The sequence below is a fragment of the Amborella trichopoda genome, chromosome 2 (genome assembly GCF_054954075.1).
Source record: "Amborella trichopoda isolate Santa Cruz 75 chromosome 2, AtrichopodaSantaCruz75HAP2 v2.0, whole genome shotgun sequence".
NCBI classification, from domain to species: Eukaryota; Viridiplantae; Streptophyta; class Magnoliopsida; order Amborellales; family Amborellaceae; genus Amborella; species Amborella trichopoda.
The window spans coordinates 32,404,305-32,426,238 of record NC_142337.1 but is presented as its reverse complement, the minus strand read 5'-3'; the positions used below and the strand labels follow the sequence as shown (position 1 = coordinate 32,426,238).

At 35.2% G+C, this 21,934-nt stretch overlaps 1 protein-coding gene across 4 annotated transcripts in view; it reads right to left on the bottom strand.

Moving 5' to 3' along the window:
* Positions 1 to 6,085: 6,085 nt before the first annotated feature.
* ALDH5F1 (aldehyde dehydrogenase 5F1) overlaps positions 6,086 to 21,934 on the bottom strand; it is an 80,050-nt gene continuing 64,201 nt past the window's right edge. For all 4 annotated transcript variants that reach the window (XM_020670064.2, XM_011630591.3, XM_088858312.1 and 1 more), the window contains exons 13-21: positions 16,477 to 16,562; positions 16,197 to 16,229; positions 15,970 to 16,002; positions 11,881 to 11,981; positions 10,568 to 10,653; positions 7,921 to 8,027; positions 6,728 to 6,805; positions 6,543 to 6,637; positions 6,086 to 6,326 (exon numbers count right to left, since the gene is read on the bottom strand). In XM_020670064.2, the coding sequence (XP_020525723.1) occupies positions 6,599 to 6,637; positions 6,728 to 6,805; positions 7,921 to 8,027; positions 10,568 to 10,653; positions 11,881 to 11,981; positions 15,970 to 16,002; positions 16,197 to 16,229; positions 16,477 to 16,562 (563 nt within the window). In that variant the 3' untranslated portion in view covers positions 6,086 to 6,326; positions 6,543 to 6,598. The remainder of the gene's footprint in view (positions 6,327 to 6,542; positions 6,638 to 6,727; positions 6,806 to 7,920; positions 8,028 to 10,567; positions 10,654 to 11,880; positions 11,982 to 15,969; positions 16,003 to 16,196; positions 16,230 to 16,476; positions 16,563 to 21,934) is intronic.

Sequence of the window (21,934 nt, the reverse complement as noted above, 5' to 3'; positions counted from 1 at the left end):
AGTGGAGTGCTCCATTTTGCAATTTGACTCTAAGGATCCTAAGGCCCTTGTAAATGTTTTTAATAAATTCCAAAATGATTTGTTTTGTGAAAAATCATTAAAATGATTTTTATTGATTTATGAGAATATTTTGTGGATTTTTTTGGGCAAGAAAATATGTTTTTAGAAATTATTTCAAAGTAATGACAATCAAGAACAGTCCCCTACGACCCACATGGGGCACCCAAATGGCCAATGGGTGTCCACATGTCATCTCCTCCATGGGGTCCCATGTCACTCCCCCCCCCACGTGGAGATAACATAGGGGCATGGGGGTGACATCACCCCCTCATGGGGACTGCCAGGTCCTTTGATTATAAACGTAACCCTAAGAGCATATGGTAACAGTGCATGTTTTCATTAGACCCACATGCTCATTTCAAAGGAGGGAATTTTCAAATATTTTGTTTTTCTAGAATTTAGTTAAATGACTATAAGGGCATACCCTCCATGTTGGTTTTAAGGTTCAAAAATGTGAAGAGCATAAACTTTACTTATAACAAGGGAAATTGGACTGAATTAAAGGATGATAATGGTGTTTAAATCCATACCGCACATCTTGATGATATTGATAGTGGTTGGTGAGCTAGGATCATACTTCTCTTTGTATCCTTTAGTAGATGACTTGAAGGGCCATGATTCATCATTTAGAAGCATCTCCATACTTTCGGCTTGAAAAGCTATTTATACCCCCTTTAGTTCAATTTTCACCTATGAGTTTCTCGCAAATCAAATTTCCTCCGAAAGTGGCTCACCCCTCTCTCTCTCTTTGGCATGCCCAAAGCTTGGTCTCTCTCTCTCTCTCTCTCTCTCTCTCTCTCTCTCCAAAAAGTCTTCTTCATGTTATAAAAGAGAGAAGCTCCTTCAAGGTCTCATGCTACTCGATTAATGGTAATTAGAACGCTCAAAACTCAAGTCATTGATGACTTAGTCTTCAAGCTTTCAACAATTAAGTAAGGTATTTCAATTTCCATTAACTTGATCATTTTATCTTTGTCATAAACTAGATATTAGCCTTCTTGATTCATTATTGATCTCAATTGATCCATGTAATTTAAGGCTTTACCCATGCACAACTTGAGATATTTTTCATGAGCTTTCCCCCTTGATTTTTTGAATATTTTTTGCTAATATTTCTCTGAGTTTTTCATATTAAAGAATTTTAGAATGAGAAAGGAACTTATGAAAAATTAATTGTGCCCCACATATTTGTGGTGGTTCTTTCATTATATATATATAATAGTGATACAATGGTGTAATGGGTACTTTCCTATCTTATTATATGCAATATATACTTTCCTATCTTGCTACATATGCTCATAAGGAAAGAATAATATGTTTATTATTGCCTTTTCAAAACTAGGATTTTTTAATTTTGTTTTCATTACTACTATTATTAAACTTGGCTTGGAAGGAAGTTGAGGTTCGAGTTTGAAGCAAAGATCTTGAAAGTTGTCTCGGGGCAATGGCTTGGTGAAGGTATCTGCTAATTGATTACGCAAGGAAACAAATTGAGTGACAAGTAATCCACATGTAACCTTTACATGCACAAAATGATAATCTAACTCAATGTGTTTTGTCCTATCATTAAAACATGATTAATTGTCATGTAGAGAGCACTAATATTATTATAAAAAAGTGTTGGCGTTTGAGAAAGTGGATACCCAATGTCTCGAAGAATTAAAGAAAGCCATGTCATTTCTGCAGTAGTGGATGTCATAGATCGGTGTTCTGCTTCAACACTTGAGTGAATCACAATCAACTGTTTCTTAGCACTCCAAGATATGCAGTTGGAACCAATATAGGTGCAAAAACTAGTGATTGAACGGTGATTGTTGGGACACCTAGCTCAGTCGGCATTAGAGAAAGCGTATAACTCAAGGGAACTAGCAGATAAGATTCTTATATTGTAAGACTGTGTATCATTGATATAGCGAAGAATCTGCTTAACTTCTTATAAATGTGAAAATATAAGGGCATGCATAAATTGACACATTGTAATGCCACTATAGGAAAGGTCAAGCCGTATTATGGTGATGTACTGGAGTGCACTAGCAATGCTCCAATAAAGAGATGTAACAAGAAATATATTAGAATTCCTACAAACATTATTCTTCACCGCCATTAGTGTTGAAATAGGTTTGGCACCTAGCATCTGGGCACAATCAAGAAGATGCTGGACATATTTGCTTTATGACAGAAAGATTCAACCAGAAAAATAAGATATCTCTATGCCAAGAAAATAGTGAATGGGTCCAAGATCTTTCATCGTAAATTCTCTTCCAAGTTGGGTAATAAACTATTTCAAAAAAAATTTGAATTATCACATGTAACAATAATACCATTGACATAGAGGAGAAGGATAATAATGCCTTAAGTAATACGACATACAAATAGAGATGAACAAATTATATTGCAATGAAACCCTAATGATAATAAGTAGATATTAAATCAATCAAACCAAGCTCGAGGTGCTTGCTTGAGATCATCTAAAGCCCTATTTAATTTGCAGGCATGATTTTGATATTTTGAGCAAACAAAGCCAGGAGGTTATTCCATAAATACAAATTCATTAAGAAAGCCATGCAGAAAAGCATTTTTCAAATCAAGTTATTTTATACGCCCATGATGAACAATAGCTATGGTGAGCACAATTCGAATACTAGTAAGTATAATAACATGACTAAAAGTTTCAAAGAAATCAACTCTAACAACTTAATTATATCCTTTCGCTACTAGTCTGGCCTTAAGTCTCTTTAGACTACCATCAAACTTTAGTTTAGTCTTATAGACCCAACACCAACTCTCAAGTTGGAATTAACATGTGGGGCTTCAATTTTTTCTTCCATTGCATGATACCAGCCCTGCTGTCCAAAGGAAGACTTTATGAACTTAGGTTCAGAAGGGATAGTTTCAAAAGTATGAGTATTTGAGATTGCTGCCATGGACATGAGAATTTCAGGTTTTCGAGTACCATCTTGAGTTTTTGTGACCATGTTTCCTTTCAGTTATTCCATTTTAGTTCATCACAATTTCACAAAAACTCAAGATGGTACTCGATTTGGGAACTAATTCCCAAGATTTGGAATAGTTCTCGGACATTAGTGCCTCAACTCATATGACATGAGACTTAGGTAAACTGCAAAACCTTTGCCCTTATAGTGGTAGAGATATAGTCATGGTTGACACTGATATGCAATTGACTATTTCACATGTTGGTGAGGTAAATGTTGATGTTCGGTCTAGAAAATTTAATATTTCGAATGTTTTTTTCGTGTCGGAGATGAATAATAATTTACTATCTGCTAGCCAGTTTACAAAGGATTTTCCTTTTATTTTTTAGTTCTATATGCATGGAATGAATCTCATTCTATTTGTGCTAGTTGTCAGATGGGTAAAAGTTGTGAACACCCATTTAGTAGTACTGATAAGATTTTTGCAGAACCTCTTTTTAAGATTCATTCAGATTTATGGGGTCCAGGTCAAATTGTATCTAATCAAAGTTATCACTTTTATGTAGTGTTTGTGGATAATTATACTTGTTTTCCTTCTATTTATCCTTTGAAAAGAAAATCTGAAGTTTTTTTTGCATTTGTGAAATTTCATCGTATGGTTGAAAGGAGATTTGAAAAACGAATTTGAATTTTTCAATGTGATGGAGGTTGTGAGTTTGCTAAGAAAGAATTCATTGCTCATCTTATTGATAATGGAATTGTGCAACATATAACATATCTAAGAACCCCTGACTAACTCAAGATGGTACTCGAAAACCTGGTCACAATTTCAGGTTTTCGAGTACCATGTTTCCTCATCACCGTCTAAAGTTCATCACAAGGTCATAGTCGTCTAATAGTATTTGAATTTTTATAATTATTTAACTAATCAAATTTATCTAAAATTTGGGACCTGTGTACATATGACATAGTCGCACCAAAATAAAATATTAAAAAAATAATAGTCACAAAATAAAATAACAAAATTACTTCTGAAACTTTATAGGGATATTTTGTATAACTTTTATCATTTAAATTATTTGTTTTCATGTGCATCTCATTAAAGCGCACACACCTACAAAATTTCAGATCATTATGATTTTTAAAAAAAATATAAAATTTTAAACACAATCAAACATCTGTGACCGTGTGATAAACTTTGAACGGTGATAAAGCCGTAAGTGAAGTACTGTAGAACTTCACCTATAGTCGTTTTGTAGTATATATATATATATATATATATATATATATATATATATATATATATATATATATATATATATATATATATATATATATATATATATATATATATATATATATATATATATGAAGATTCTACAAAATGCTTATAGGTGAAAATGAACAGTGATTTTACATGTCCTCATCACCGTCCAAAGTTCATCGCACGATCACGATTGTCTGATAGTATTTCATTTTTATTTTTATTTTTTTCTACAAATCAAAATGATCTAAAATTTGGAACGTGTATTCCTTAAAAATAGACGAATCTACAAAAAATATCAGAAAAATATTTTACATAAAATATTTTGACCAAAATACCCTCGAAAAATTTATGAGGTATTTTGATCAATTTTGTTTTCACCATTTTTTTTATATATTTTTATTAGGCGCACCGCACTAAGATGTACACACGCTCTAAATTTTAGATCATTCCGATTTGTAAAAAAAATAAAAAATAAAACACTACCGAATAATCGTGACCATGCAATAAACTTTGAACAGTCATAAAGATAGACGAAATCACTGTTCATTTTCACCTATAAGCGTCGGGAAGATTTTTCCACATATATATATATATATATATATATATATATATATATATATATATATATATATATATATATATATATATATATATATATATATATATATATATATATATATAAAATAGAGGGCATGATAAATCACATGCAACACAAACTTGTTATTGGCTAGCAAGCAACAGCCAACATATGAACAAGTATTCTAAGGTTGCATTTTAGTGATGGATGATTCAAAGGTTGCGGTTTGTATAGAGCTGAGGCACTAATCAATCTTGAGCCTACCTTCAAATAGTATCGAGAAATATGGTTTTAATACCGAAAAGTTTTGGGATAGCCTTAAATTATATTTTCATCTTTAGTTATAACATTTAAAGCTTCAAAAATAGTGTAGACCGATTAGATCTATGAAAACTTCAAAATTTTGAAAATTGACAGTCAAAAAATATGTTTCAAGATGCCCTATTTTCAAAACTTGAAATTCATTTTTTTCTCATATCCATGTATCTTGATGTCGAGATGATCAATTTGATGATATTCAAACATTAAAATGACCTATTCTAATGAATAATTTGAAGTAGGCTCTAGTTTGATTGTTAAGAGTCTAGGCTCTATATAAACTTTTCCCTAATTCAAATAGCAGAACTTTACATGCATAATTAAGGGTTTGGTGCAAGGCTGATATGCACATGTCGGCGCTGCTTGTTTGCCAAATTACAGGGACGGAGGTTTGGCCGCATGCCAAGTAGAGAAACTTAGTGCAACAAGTTCCGACAAAGGTGGTAAGCAAGGTAGGATGCGGTTTCTATGTGGGCATATGCCGGCATATCCACACAACCCCATCCAACTTTGTTGGACGGCTTGCATTCACCATCATCCATCCAAGTCGGATGGCCATCACCTAAATATTACTCATTATATCCAAAAACTGGTTGGATTGGATACGATTAAAAAATACAGGTAGCATTAGCCAGGAGTGCATGACTGCTACCTGTGGTCAGCCTTAAATCAAAAGCTCGGTCGGTTTTTTCATTTTCCTTTCCCCCGCCCCACCTCCCCCCCATTTCTCATGGTCATTTCATGTGTATGTTGGCTCCCAAACTGTAGCATGAGAGCCAAAACCAAAATGTTCAATGCTAGGGCCATCTTCTTCTAGGTCCTCAAATTAGGCCCATAAAAGTATGATTCCCCTTTGGGTCCTATCCTAATTAAACTTTAAGGAGGGCAACCCACTGGCCTGGATGATCTATAGTTTCTGACATATACACGTCGTGAAAACAGTCTACTGCTCTCGTAATATTGCACAAAAGGCATTTCTCCATTGTTGGGAGAAAACATTTTCTTTCATTATTGTTGTAATTGTTATTTCTATGATAATTATATTATTACTATATCCCAAAGTGCATTGACTAGAATATAAGAAAAAACTAGTTCTTTCGCAAAAACAAGAGTCCAGTAGCTGATAGCCTTTGATGGTTGCCTGCCGTTTAGCCCTCTGTCATTCACTTTCCTGGAAGCATCCAAAATGTAGGAAATTTAGAGAGAGAATAATCAGAATTTTCTTCCTATCGATATTATATTTGTTAGTACTTGTTGTTTTGGCAATAGTTGGTGACAAATTTATCCACCCTTCTTTGTGTTAATTTGCACAATTTTGGGTTTTCACACAAAAAAGGCCAAAAGTAAACAATCAAATAGCAGGTTTCATGATCCAATGGCAATATACCTTGCATCAAAGAGGAACAAATATGAACATGCCACTCATTGGAGATCAGCGCATGGTCAAGCACTTTTCAGGTTTCCCAAGCATAGATATTTCATCTGGACACACAATGTTGAAGCTTGTCATTGTTAGCAATGGATTTACTTTCCAACAGAAAAAATTGCAATTTCATGTAAACCTCTACTTACTTCCAGATACTCATCAACTCCATACTTGGAGCCTTCACGCCCAAGGCCTGACTCCTTGAATCCCCCAAATGGAGCAACCTATATCACAATATAATGATGTCCTTACTTCAGTAATGCATTCAATCTTATGGGTAGTTCTATATATATTTTGGAAGGGGGCCTCATTTACCAGAAGTGGGACAGTACATTTATCTGTAAGATAAGGGAAAAAGCAGTCTTTCAAGACAAAAGACCCACAAAGTAAGAGTGACAATAAGGCCCAGAAATACCACTAGTAGGAAAAATATAGACATCTATTAACTGAGTCATGTGAACTACAGATTAGTTGGTTGGTGGATTCTCAAAATAATCTGCCAAGACAAACAGATCCATGGTTCTCATCCAAAAAATAAATAGGTAGGTGTTTACTTAATGAGAATGAAAATGATGACATAATTTTCTATCAGAAACATGAAGAACCTTGGGGCCATTATCATTCATCTACCAAATAATGGAGACATTGTTAGATTACTCTTGAAATAAAGCTAGCGATGATCCTGTCCTGAAAGACTATGAGAAGAGATAGATATTGAGTGAATTTGGACAATTGTGCCACTAAGAAGTATTCCACAAAGGGAACCTGTTATAAGAAATGACCAGAAAACTAACATCGTTTGAGCCCACATCAGGAGCTTGCATTAAAGAAAATATTCCAAGGACTTCATATGTTTGGATTTAACAAAAAAGGATTTGACCTTCCTAAATACTCAATGGAGCATGGTTAAGAAAGGATGCTTGAATCAACTAGCCGATAACAGTCATATGTTTAGTCAAAACTACAGAATTGATGTTCTTCAGATTTCAGTAAAACAGATTCAATTTGATTAACTTGGCCCCCGTAACACCTCAGATATCCTAATCACAACTTATTCTAGGAAACCTTTAGTCAATGAAATGCTCAATACAGACACACAGAAATCATTGGGCCTGTATGAACTTCAAAGCTAAAGTACTAGTTATTGGATTCAATGGATAAGTGAAATTGATCAATTACAACTACCAATGACATAAATATAAATGGTAGTATATATTTGTAACAGATATTTGTTCTTTTTTTTGGGTAAGTACAGATTTTTGTTCTTCATGCAGGACAGTTAACTAACCAACTAACCACATCATGAAGCATTCAAGAAAGAATAATAGCGAATTCATACCTCAGTAGAAAATAGTCCTTCGTTTGCAGAAACAATTCCATATTCAAGGGCTTCTGACACACGCCATAGACGTGATATATTTGTTGTATATAGATATGCAGCTAGTCCTGCATATTTAGAGAAGTGTCAGATAACATTATAAAAGGTAAAACACACTCCCCCATGCAGCAGAGTTGAGTTCATTTTTCGTAGATATACTGTTGTAGTAAAAATTTCCAGTAACCTCCAATGAGAAATCAATCTACCATGAATTCTGACATTACGGATGACGAGTATGAAACAGTTCAGATTTATGCATTTTCTATGTCTCAAAAGGGCTAGCAAATATTAGAATAATGTCTCCCAGAACCCATCTCTGCACTATGTTCATTGTGGCAAGTCGGAACCTTATCAATATTGTTTAATAAAAATAAAGATTGATGATGAACAACACTACAAGAACATTTGATTGGATGTCATATGTGGCACACACTGCTACATGACTGGGATTTCTATTTCTGCATAAACAGATTCAGCTGGTTTGACACACATTTCCCAGGATGTGGAGAACAGAATACCACATGCATCATATTGACAACCATAAGAAGCCCTGGGGTGGGGGTCTGGCAATGCTCATGCAATGACATAACATTCTCAATACCCAAATGCTTTCACAATTCTGGATCACAGTTGGAACTTGTATACACTACCAAACAGGATCTTGGGCCCAACATATTCTAGGAACAAGCATTAGAAATTTATAGATCCAAGTGGTGAAATAAATGAGTTTCTGCAGGTGATGATTTCACATATCCTCAAGTGGTGAATGCCTAAGTGATTACTTCTCGACTGCAACGTCAAAATTACAGAAACCAATTAAGCCTTCAGCTAACCAGTTTCATCAGATATTAGTGAAACTCTATTACAACAGAATAAACTAACTAAAAGGGGTGGTACTTGTTTGTAAATTCACTGAAAAAATATAAAGAATGACAGCTTCCTAATCAAGATCACGAAACCAGTTACCTAATTACTGCCGGTCAAGGGCTTTTATGGGGTACAATGTAGTTGTGGAAAACATGCGAAGTGGCCTTCATCTGTAACAAATCCAATACCCAATCTAGCCAGAAAAACAAATCCAACATCCAGAGGAAGCTGTCCACCGGATGCTATCACTATTTTTCATGGTTATTAACACAGCACAAGACTGTCTGGTCACACCACGAACCAGTCCCTATGGTGGTCTAGTAAGGTCTGTGGTCTGGTAAGGTCTTTGAACAGGCCAACACCCAATAATGCTCAAAACTGGTGTTTGACTTGTCACTATGGTCAGATTTAACTTTCCAGCCAGCTTCATTTAGAAAATTCAAATTCTTTGGGATCGCATTCTTCAGTTTTATTTGTGTTCTTATTCCCAGCTCACATCTCTAGGCCCATTGTACTAACATGAACCTTTAAAGCCCTCTTGTTTTTCCCAAAAAACCAATCACCCCAAAAAGCTAGATCTTAAACTAGCACATTCTTATTTCTGGTTTGGTTTGTTTATCATTTACTCACCCCAATCTTAACCTAAAACCCATATTTACCAAGGTCTCCCAACTTGGAGGCAATCCCCAACAATCCCATGCTCCCAGAGCTGGACCTTGGGTGGATTTCACTCCCATGGGAAGAACACGATCCCAATCCCTCAAGGATCAGTCAACATAAATAATTCATGTCAGATTGATCTTTTAGAAGGAAACAAGCCATAACCATTAAAAAAGAAAGTAATTACGTTGCAAAATCAGATCCTATATATTTTTCAATGAGAAAAAGAGATGCTTTTACCATATGCGTCTCAGACTTTTAGAGTTTGTCATGCTATACCAATAGTTGGGATCTAGCTCCCCAACATGTTGGGATCGAGATCCCTGCAATTCAGGGCGTGGGCGTAAGGACAACAATTCCGACCATAGGAAGCTTCTAGCCTATCATGATCCCAAACTCACGCTCCTGCTTCCGATCCCACTCCCAGTCCCAATAACTTTACTAGAACCTCTGAAGCCTTCTATCTTTGCCCCAAAAGGTTCTTCCCAAAACTCAATTTTGAAACCAAAATTGAATTTTCCATCATTTATTTTTTATTATATATTTAATTATGTTTTATTCTCTCAAGATTATAATAACCTATTACCCTTAAGGCTCTCTAGTTTTCCCCAGAAACTATATACCCAAGAGGCCAATACCTTAGATTTTGATTTTCTCTAATCTATTATCTTCCACAAACACACAATCCCCACTTAAAATCTGGCAAATTCAGAATAAAAAACATTCACTATTATGAATGCTGATGGCAAAACTGTGATTCCATTTTTCATGTAAGTTTCTTAAAAATGTTGTTGTTTCCATCAGATATTTCCTTATTTGTCCTTTCCTGATTATTTTTATTTACTTTTAGTGCAATTCTGAAATTTTATGTTTTGCTTTTGAAAAATGGTCTAGCAAGTTCAGCCACTAATCAGACCGGCCCCTAACTAGTTCAAAGATGGGTCTAGTCCTGACAACAGCACTCTTAAGCATGCTGCAGTAGTTTGGATGTTGAGAAACTATGATTTGTCAAAAGCTGTCTCATGATCTAAGCAGGTAGACATAAAAATTGGAAAAAGGAGTAACATAGGATAGATCTAACCAGCATTTGTGTTGTTAGCAATTTCGATTGCTTCCTGCTCAGTTCTAAATCGAAAAAGAGGTGCAACAGGTCCAAAAACTTCTTCCCTGTTACAGAGTAAACATGTCAGAATGAAACAAATTCCCACATCTTAAAAATTTAAAAATACTTGTTACAATTGAAAAATCGAGACAATTTAACCACAGAAGAAACAGTTAAAATACTCCCTTTTCCCCACCTGAATTTGAAGACAGATCGAAGATATGCCCCAAGTTTCAGAACATGGATGTGCTAATTAACATTAGGCTTAAACATCTTATGTTATAGTGCATGTATATCGAGGAGGTAACAGTATCAGGCATATTCATAGATAAGAGCACGTCTAGGGCATGTTTGGTTTTGGCAAGGAGCGGCTTTTGGAAATTCAGTCTTCCCAAGAGGGCTGTGGCCACATTTACTGGCTCCTATGGAAGTTGCTTTTTCCATTTTTAACAGTGGTTTTGGATGTCGCAAGAAGCCGCATCTTCCAAAAGTTGTGTAGCACTTCCTGTAATCAAACGGAGAGGTGCTACAGTTTCTGGAAGTGGTGGCTTTAGAAGCTGCTGCTTTCAGAAATCAAATGAGCAAAGCTAAAGGTACAAAGGTAATCTTATGAGATATGCTAATCTAGGACAATTAGGACATTCTTTAGATGTGATGGTACTCCCATGAGAAACAAATTTGCAATCTATTAGTATAGAAGCCCTAACCGGTGATAAATTAACATAAGAAACTTCACAGCAAGGCAGTAGTGATTTTCTCTGTAGTATTTACTGTATTATACTCCATTGTCACAATTGCAATTTTTTACAGTGCAATGTGAATTCATAGACAAGAGACTCTTGCAGGAGAAGTAGATTTTGTAACAGCTTGATAATAAAAAAAGTTGCAGCTAAGAATCTCTGCAGGTTCGCCTCTTCTGAAATGGACACGACTAATTTTTCATGCAGCACTCTGTTAACTGTTTTCTGCCATACAAAACTAAAAAGTCTAAAGGACACTCGTGCATTAGCTAGTAACAGAATCAAATTCTTGTGAGGTACTACTCTAGATACCATGTGGCCCATGATTGTGAAGGAGTGGTTGGAGGTTATAATTAGAGACCACAAGGGCAATATAATAAATCATCATATGTGTGAAAATGGTATGCCAATTTGGATAGATGGTAGAGAAAAATGGGCAGGATTTGCTATCCATACATAAATGTATAATGAATGGTAACCACAAAACTGACAATGGAAACACAAAACCAAGTAAATTAGTATCAAAGAAAAACACTATGCACAAGATACTACCTGGAAATCTTCATTTCAGTATTTACGTTGCCAATTACAGTAGGTTCATAGAATGTCAGACCAAGACTATGCCTTTTGCCCCCAACAATCACATTGGCTCCCTATTAGTTATCAAACATGAAACATTAGCAAGTATGGCACCCAAAAGGGAAAACTGACAGGCTTGTTTGAACATTTCATACGGATTAATCAATTGCCTTTCAGCTTACTTCTAGCAAAGAAAGCAATATTGTTTTATTCCTTCTAACAGTAAATTTATTTCTTCTAATATTCGCATATTTTATCATTCATTATATTCCAAAAACCAATAAATCATTGACAATGAACACTATGTCTGATATTTGGAGAGAAATGCTTTTTCATGTGAAGGATAGACAAGAAAGTTACAAGCATAATAAGCAGAAGACAATGACCATCCATGAAGACGACAAAAGAGACTTTTACCATATCCTAAACATTTTGAGAGGTTTATATTTCAAGTATCTGAATTTTACATTTCAAAGGTACCCTAATTATTATGAGACATGATATATAGAAACATTAGTCATTCATAAATACAAAGTTATATACACAACATTATGAATCAATCATTCAATTAAATGAACAAATACAGTATTGAATATAAGAGAGTTAAATAATACTCATCAAGAAGCTAATAAAAATTATAAAATTTCGATCGTTTTTTTTTTTAGAATGTAAAATTTCCCATAAAGAAGAATAAAATTTATAAAATTTCAATCATTTTTTTCTTTTAGAATGTAAAATTTCCAATAGCAATTCATGAAACTTCAGTTTACAGGTAATGAAGGGAAATAAAAAAAAAGAAATTGTTTCTACTCCTGTGCATATGTGTGAATGAATACTATAATCATGCGCAATCTTAAATAGTAGAGAATCCAAAGAAGCAAAAGTTGATGACTTTACTTCTGGGAAGAATCTAGTGAGATTTGCTAGGAGCTTCCAAGATTAGGATGGGCAGAGCTCAGGTGTGGTGCATTACCTCAATAAATTTTTTAATTTAATACAAATGGGAGCCCAAGGCTGAAGTACCTCATAGTATATACGGTTCATTTCCTCTTTTATAACAAATATATCGTACGTTAAAAAACTAAATGTGTAAATGATCGATTCTTGGAAGTGATGACTTAAAAGACCTCATAAGATAATGCCAGAAGAGCCAAATTAAAGTTATCAGTGTGTCAATAAAATTCTTATTTCAAGATTCTTCATGGAAAGAACCAAGAACCAAAGAAAAGAACTGACATTTCACATGAAGAATAAGAAGATTATTGAAGAACTACTAGGATTCTTCAGTTTGGAAGGTTTGTAGAAGAATTAGTCTGGTACCTTTGCTAACATCTCTTGACAACAGTAAGTTGCCCAGACAAAAGAATCCTGGTAAGATAGACTACCAAGGATACAGGATAAAAAAACTTGAAACAGAACATGGGCAAGAGGTGATAAGAATGAGAGACTGCCCCTTATATTCAAATGTCCAACTAAGAAACTATTTGAAGTGTAATTTGCTTTGGAATGGATTACAGTGGCGCTCTCATCGATAGTCAACGGGGCAGAGAAACACCTGCCTGTGCTTTAGCAAATTAGTGAGTGGAACATAAATAGTGCCTATCTCTGTGCATGAGTTAGAACTTAGAATTAAGTTAAGACTAATGACCATTCACCCAGACCATGTGTAGCCAATCATTGTGGATTGATGGAATCGCATGATTTCTTGATAGGGTGTCCAAGTGGCTCAAAGAAAAATAATTAACAAAACAGCCCTCATGTACACGTACATAACATAAGATGAAACCTCAAAGAAAGCAGTCACCAATGGCTATCCCTATGTGTTCCTTTTCAAATTACCTAGTTCCTACATATGATATAGCAACTTGAACAAGGATTCATAACCAGCAATTGATATGGGGAACAGTGATGAATCTCACACTATCTTGTCTTGTCAATGAAAACATGCTTCCTACAAGCTGTACTAATGGAACAGGACAAAAATGTCATCATTAGAATGCATTTCAGTGGTGAATATGCCTCTTTGTATAATACAAGATAAAACCTCAAAGAAAGCAGTCCCCATGGTCATCCCTATGTGTTTCTTCTCAAATTACCTAGCTCCTACATAAGATATATCAAGATGAACTGGATTGGCAATAAGTAATTGATATAGGGAACTCTGATGAATCTCACACCTATCGTGTCTTGTCAATGGAAACATGCTTCATACAAGCTGTGCTAATGGAACAGGGCAAAAATGTCATCGTTAGAATGTATTTCAGTAATGAATGTCTCTTTGTACAACAAATGTATCAATATTTTGTTGACATGGAAATCAACTGGTCGGATGCATTTGTGCATTCATGTAAAACACCTTTAGGAATCAATAAATCACTTTAATTCTGCGTATAGATTTTCTCATGGCACTAGAGCCCAGAGAATGCAGTGTTCGTTTGTGCTTCCATAATTCTCAGATGGACGTGGACCTTGTGCTGAATTTTTTTTGTAGTTATATTTCATTTTCCAAATCAGCAAATCTTGACATTTCTATCAAAGAAATGTGGAAGGAAGAAGTCGTGAAACATTGCCACTTGAGGTAAAAACATCCATAACATGGACGAGTTTATTATATCGAACATGTAGCAGTCCATTATAAAAGCCAGTAAAATCCAGATGCTAACAATATGCCACAGCATAACTTCAGTGTTTCAATACAAAAGCATCAAAGTCCAGGGCTTTTGGTCTTCAAGAATTCAAAAAGGGCCGAGGCTTTTGCAAGCCAAACATCCTAATGGAAAGAAAACATTACTAACTAAACTTTATGCTGATCATGATCATAATAAGGATTTAGTCAACCTTAAAGACCACAGAAATCATTGGAATTCTCAGTTGTGTGACACTCTCCAGAGCACTTATAAGAGATGAAATGATTTGACTAATATAACTTTTGAAAATCTGAAGTCCCAATGAATAGAAAGAGTCGAATCAAATATGAAGAAAAGATAAATACGCTGGTGGATCCTTTTTTCTTTTAGGGAAATATCACAATATAATGGTCAAACTACCACAAGAAAACAATGATACGCCGTTGAATCAACAATTTCACCAAGAAAATATTTACTTTATAAAAATCCTTTTATTTCGGGACCTCCTCAAGAATTGTTTTCTAAAAATGCCTAAATTGCCCTTTTTCTAGGTTTGTAACCCTGAACAAGTGAGAGCATTCTGATCATTTGACCCACATAAGTCACTTGAGCCAAATGACCTAAATACCTAATTTATTCTGACTTCCAAACTTGAACAATGTTTTTTTAAACAATGTTCCTGGATTCATACCTAGAGTAAGCAAGGACTCCTTCGCGATTTCACCCCACTTAAGTCACCCAAGCCAAAAGATATAAATACCCTTGCTTGCTCAAGGTTCCAAACACATATGAGATTTTTTCAATGAGAAAAAATATATTCCAGGCTCAGAGCCTGGGAAAAGAAGGGGTATTTTTTGGTGATTTGGCTTGTGTAACTTTAAGTGGATATTGATTTACCAAAATTAGTTCATGGTTCCAAAATAGGGATGGGGAGATAATGATTTACCAAACAGCTTCATTTGTTTAGGGTTCCAAACTAGGGATAGGGCAGTTTTGGCATTTTCTAATAAATTAATCGTGGATGCACCTAAGTGAAATGTTTTATAAAAGGTGACCACTTTGTCGGTAAATTAGTTGATTGAACCATCTAATTGAACTTTTTAAGGTGGTTTGACCATTTTATTGATATTTTCCCTTGTACATTTTCAAGGGTAATGGCTAGGAATCCTTCCAACATTTCATTTTGTTTAACATTACAGAAATATTGGGTACAACAGCACTCTCTCAAGTTATGACGTAAACAAGCACAAGGACCATCATTCGATGGCTCGACAAAATGCTAAAAGATTAAAGCTTCAGGTTTCAATTATTGTGTGGCAATTCACGAAGGTGATCTCTTACAGTATAGGAAATGAGTATTTAGTGGTACCATCAAGAACAGAGAACATGAGCAAGGCAGGCAAACATTTACAAACAATATCAATAGAAAAGTTACCTTTGAGAGAGCATCATGAATATGTGACTCCACCTGTGCAACAGTAGCAAAAGGGTAAGCCAAAATCTTTCAGTGCATCACTTCAATTCCTTGTAGAAGGCACTAAGCTAAAATGCAACGATTTCATCCAAGAAACAACAGAATCCAGAATACACTCCTCACTTGACAGACATGACACATGGTATACACCATAAGTAAAACCTTCACAATAACAGACCAATTATTACCTTTTCGACAGCAGCTTGATTGATTAATGGACCCTATAACAGGAAAGAGAGAAACCAGAATAAGATGATGAATTATCGGCTATCCATAAAAAAGAATGGAACAAAAAAAGAGAAGAATGAATATTAAAGACTGCCAAAGTATAGCCATGTAATGTTGTCAGATTAGGATGGAATGTAACAAACGCACAAACACACAATGCATGATACATTCCAAGACGAACAAGTTCAGGAGCTGTGTATACATTGAATGACTAATAAAGAAAACTGAAGGAAGCAATACCTGGGCCACACCTTCTGCAAATCCGTTGCCAACTTGCAGTTGTTCAACACCCTTTGCAAAAGCATTTGCAAATTGGTCATATATACCTGAATAAAAGGAGACCAGTAAATTTCAGAAAGCTTACAATAGAAAGACAGCCAATGCTTGGGAATTGACATTGTTTCATGCCAAAACACTGAGAATATAATGAAAGGACAAGTGAGAAAATGCAGAACAGATTTATGATATGCAAACAGAAGGAATACAAGGGGCAAATGTGAACAAATATGGACTGCATTCATATCTTGTCATTCTTTGCTTCTCTTGAAATCTTTCATTTCGTGGAGAATACCCAAAAAGATGCACATGTGCAAGGGTACCACTACAAGCAAACTACACATATAAAATAGGTACAAATTAAAGAAGGAAAAAGTCTATACAAAGTTGCAACCAAAGTCTATATAAAGTTTCAACCTTATAGTGTAGAAGCAAGGTGCACCTCAAATCAGTAGAAAAAGAGTACTCTAAAGTTGGGAAACCTTCCAATTGATCATCTCGACCTTGAGATGTATGGATATAGGGAGGGAAAAAAAAAAGAATTTCAAGTCCTAGAATAGTGCATCTTGTAACAAGTTTTATCTGAATAGTCAATTTTCAAGATTCTCAAGTGTTTACAGATCTGATCAATCTGCAACATTTTTGGGATTTTAAATTCCATAATTGGGTTTGAGCATGGATTTTCAAGTCATCATAAGATTTCTGACAACGGAACCACATCTTCCGGGAAAATTTAGAGGTGCCCCTTATTTGTATTGTATAAGGTGGGTACCTTATGCAAACCTCACCCATTGCACAATATGCCTTGTTGTATCAACCTTAGTTATCGGGACCTTCTAAGAAGGGGGTCGCTTCCTCTCTTGAAGTTCGATCCTACTATCCAAAACAAAGGATCTCTACTATGTGCAATTCATTGACATTTGGGATCTCGACTTGGAAAATCAACAAACTCAATCCCATTTAATGGGATCCAAATCCATAATGCCCAAAATCAAGGTTCCAGGATTGAGCAGAACCGCGATTACACCAACTCAGAATTGAGTATCCTTTCCCGGGCATGTTTGTTTTGGTTCATATCCAATGTTGCGTGGATCTTCAATTTTTTATGATCTACAAACTTTCTGAATACACCAAAATTTCGTACATATTTTGCAATTCATAACATTACACATTTTGTGAATTATGACTTGTGTCTAGTATCAAAGGAAGGAAACAAGAGGGAGTAAGGAGAGAGAAGGAACTAGTTGGAAGGAGATAGGGGTGTTACATCTAAATGTTTATAACATACAACATAGATAAGTTAGAACAATACACCACTTCAATATCAGTTACATAACACTTAAACAAATTTAGGGTTTAAGAATGCTTTATTTGCTTACCTATAAAGAGACATACTACTTCCAACTCAACTATGTCAAAAGTACAAGCAAACAAAAAAGAAGGATAAAGAGACATTAGAAATAAATATTAGAAACAAATTCTGTTATTGGGTCATCATGGGTGGAAAGTTTTATTGGGATATTATCAGTGGGACTAAATTATTATATTATGATTTATTATGGAGTATTATATTATGATTTATGATGTAATTTTCATTTGATCATGGTAAAACAAGAGTTTAAATTATACAAAACTATAAAAAATGAAATGTGTCTAGCGAGGGGCAATATTTTCTCACCATTAAACATAACAGGGGACAGAGAGCCATTGGACACATCCATGTGGCCCCATTCCTTGTTAGCTTTCGGAACAGCTCCTTTGACGCAACTCTCGCCAGAGAAATATTGTTTTCTTGCGGGAAATTGAACTTGGGTTTTATCACCTTTTGTCTGAAAGAAGTAGCTCTATGGAATTCGACGGAGTAAAAAAAAAAAATCTATTTTTTTTTATTTATATATCTCCTTTAGACACTACCTTTTTCAAATCTGGGGTTTAAGAGAGCATACGCTAGATCTAAGGTTTCGATAACCCCTTGCGATTCTTAGAGCATCCTAGTACTTTCTAAAGTGGCCTGGATGTGCCCCTCTATGAGCCCTTGGGTAGAATGCCACCCCCATAGGGCTTATAGGGTGGTGTGTGCCACCCCTTGAGAGACTAAAGAGAGATGAGATAGAGAGAGGCATGGAAGAGAGAGAGAGAGAGGCCAAAAGTTCAGATGCTGAGAAAGAGGAGACCTACCCTCTATTTATAGCCTCTAGGTGGATCTTGGTATGCCTATCTCATTTAGAATTCATCTTGGCCATAAAAGTCCTAGGTAATTTGTGCAGTGCAAAACAAGCAAATCTGAGTCATCCATTCTATGAATCAGCCATCACGATTTAAGGAGGATCCTAAGAACCTTATCCCCTAAATCTTTAACCCATATCCACTTCTAGTCGAAACTAGGAGAAGACTAAGTAAATCTCATCATCTATTTTCGCTAAAACTTCCTCTTCTCTCATAAAGAAAATGTAGGAATTCAAAATCAAAAAGATTTGGTCAAAAACAAAGATAAGGAAGAATATTTTACAAACATGAAATATTCTCTACTCACACAAATTATGGAAGCTAAATCTCTTTTAAAGATTTTCATAAGAAAAGATATGGGAGTTCTCACTAGGCTAGGATGTGGGCCAAATGGGCCCCACGTCCCACACCCAAGTGGGGTTTGCCAACATGTGTGTTGGGCCCTTGGTCCGCCACATGGGTCCCATCATGCCCCTAGAAAAATATTTTGGAATTTACAAAACTCCCGTTTAGGGTTTTTATTGCTGAAAAATATTTTAATAATTTCTAAAATTCCATAAACATTTATAATATTAAAAACAAAATTTCTGTAAGTGGAATGGTACCAATGGATCAAGAAAAATGATTGTCTGGGCACTCCACCCAACCTAATAACCATGACCCTCAACTATCTTTTCAAACTAACCCAATGAGACCCAAGACGCATGATTGGCTCATCAAAGCTAGACAACAAATAGTGAAACCACAATCCCGAAATGTGAATTACAGGTTCCCCCTTGAGAGCAAGTTATACACACATATCACTATAGTGCACGGGGAATTATCTCTATGCACATATAAATGTAAACCTTTGCAGGGTCAGTCCCAATCTGCGGCTATCTTGCGTACATGTGCGAAAGTTTGTTGAGTATTTAGTCTTTGCTCTCACAGGCTTACATCAGCACACAAGAGACTATGAAGTTCTCCTAGCCTACCAACTATACCTAGCCATCTCTCTAACCTCAATAAGCAATGGCCCTCACGCAACCCTCTATAGTAGCGCCATATGACTAAGGCTAAAGGGTTTTGGACATGACCAGGGCCATAGAGCGCCTAACCCTAAACCAATCAATCAACATTCACATTCTCACTAAAGTGTATAATCCACTATAACTATTTATTTACATGCTCTCACAAGGCTTTAAAGGCTACAATCCCCAACATCTCCCACTTGGCCTTTGCAAGTCGTAAATCTCTCACTCTCTCTCTCTCTCTCAAGCCCATTCCATGTACATGTTTAGCAAATATATTTGCTACCAATCCCTTTGTCAAAGGACATTCTATCATAATCCCTATCGAGAGATAAGCAACCTTGATCTCTCCTGCTCGGATCTCGTCGGCAAATATGGTAATAGTCCGCCTTAATGTGCCCCAGTTACTTGCAATCATAGCTCTTTGGCCACACAAATCGTAGAAGATCTTTACACACAAGAACTTTACTGCATCAAATCTAAGCTGATTCAAGAACTTCTTCAACCAAACCGCCTCCTTAGCTGTGAGGACAACAAGCCACATGCTCCGACTCCTTAATCAAGAGTGCAACGACATCCTGTCTCCTTGAGCACCAGGAACAACTCCATTGGCAAGTGTGAATACCTGGATTCTTCAATTCATCAAGATCACCATAATCTGTATCTGTATGTGTAAGCCTATTTGATAAATGAGCGCAAGATTAATGGTCCGCTATAAATATCACAGAATTTTTTTTATTGCCTTCCAATGCTCAACAGCTAGATTACTTTGGAACCTGCTAGTGTTTTAAAAATCGCTGATGTGGATCGGAATCGACTTATACTGATTGGGAATCGTAGGGGACTTTTCCAGATAAATATTGAGAACCGGCCAGTTCCCCCGACGACACGGCCTGTTCTAACCGGTTCTCTGACAGAATCTGCTAGTGATGCCATCAAACTAGTAGGTGATGTCAGAAAATCAGCCCCATTCACCCCTTTTTAATATATTTTGTGTTTCTTCTGTTTTTAAAATTATTTATTTTTATATCTTGTTCTTTACATGGGCCCCACCGTATAGTGAAAGTGGTGTCATCAACTGTAGATGGGCTTTCTTTGGTATGATGCCTATTTAAAGGGCTTTGGCTCCCTTTTCCTCTCTCATATGCCTGATGTGGGATTAAACTCCTTTTCCTTTCACTCAAATATAGGATACTAGTCTTTCTCTCACTCTCTCTATATAAAGACGTTGCAATGTCCATATCAAAAAATGCCACAACGTATGTTACAAATACATCTACTCTGTCTATCAACTCTCTCTCTCTCTCTCTCTCTCTCTCTCTCTCTCTCTCTCTATCAAGACGTATGTTGTGAACATATGCATGTGGGTTACATATATTTAAAGATGTTACATATATTTAAAGATGAGGTTATCTCAAGGTTGTAAATGTCTGCAATGTATATTCTAATTTTCGAGGTTTTGCTATCAAGTCTATGTTATCAAGCCATAATTTCTTTAGAAAGAGAGTATGTAGCTATGACTACTAGAGAGAGGCTTCATTTCATGTTAAGAGGGTTATTCTTTTAGGGTCCAATCGCCTTTTTGAAGTTTTTTTTTTAATGTCATAACATTGAAATATATACAGGTTTTATTTTTATTTTTAATCTTACGATATGGAAGTATTTCCTAATATTTTTTTGAATCATGTTTAATGCAATATTATATTATTATTATTATTATTATTATTATTAATTGTACATTAATAACCACTTTCTGTATTTTATTTATTAATTAATATATTATAAAATACGTGATGTATTCTTTTTATAGTTGTAAATAACATTTTTAAAATTATAAGATATTATAAGACAAAGTCTAAATTTATTCCTATTTGTATAATAAAATACTTATAAAATATAAACTAATAATTCCAATTTCAGTGTATAGTATTGTAGTTGGTTAGCCTGTGATAATTTTGGATGAGTAGACAAAATTAGCAAATGTTAGATGCAATACTAATTTAACTTTATAGGGGTTTTTTCTTTCTTTTTTTTTTAATTTTATAATGTGGAAGTGTTCTTTAATATTTTTTGGATCATGTTTGATGTAATATTATAATATGAAAAATTGTTTCAAGCGGCTGGGACCACATTTCTACATTTGCAAGTCCTCGAGGTACAAAGCAAGACCATATTCTACATTTGCA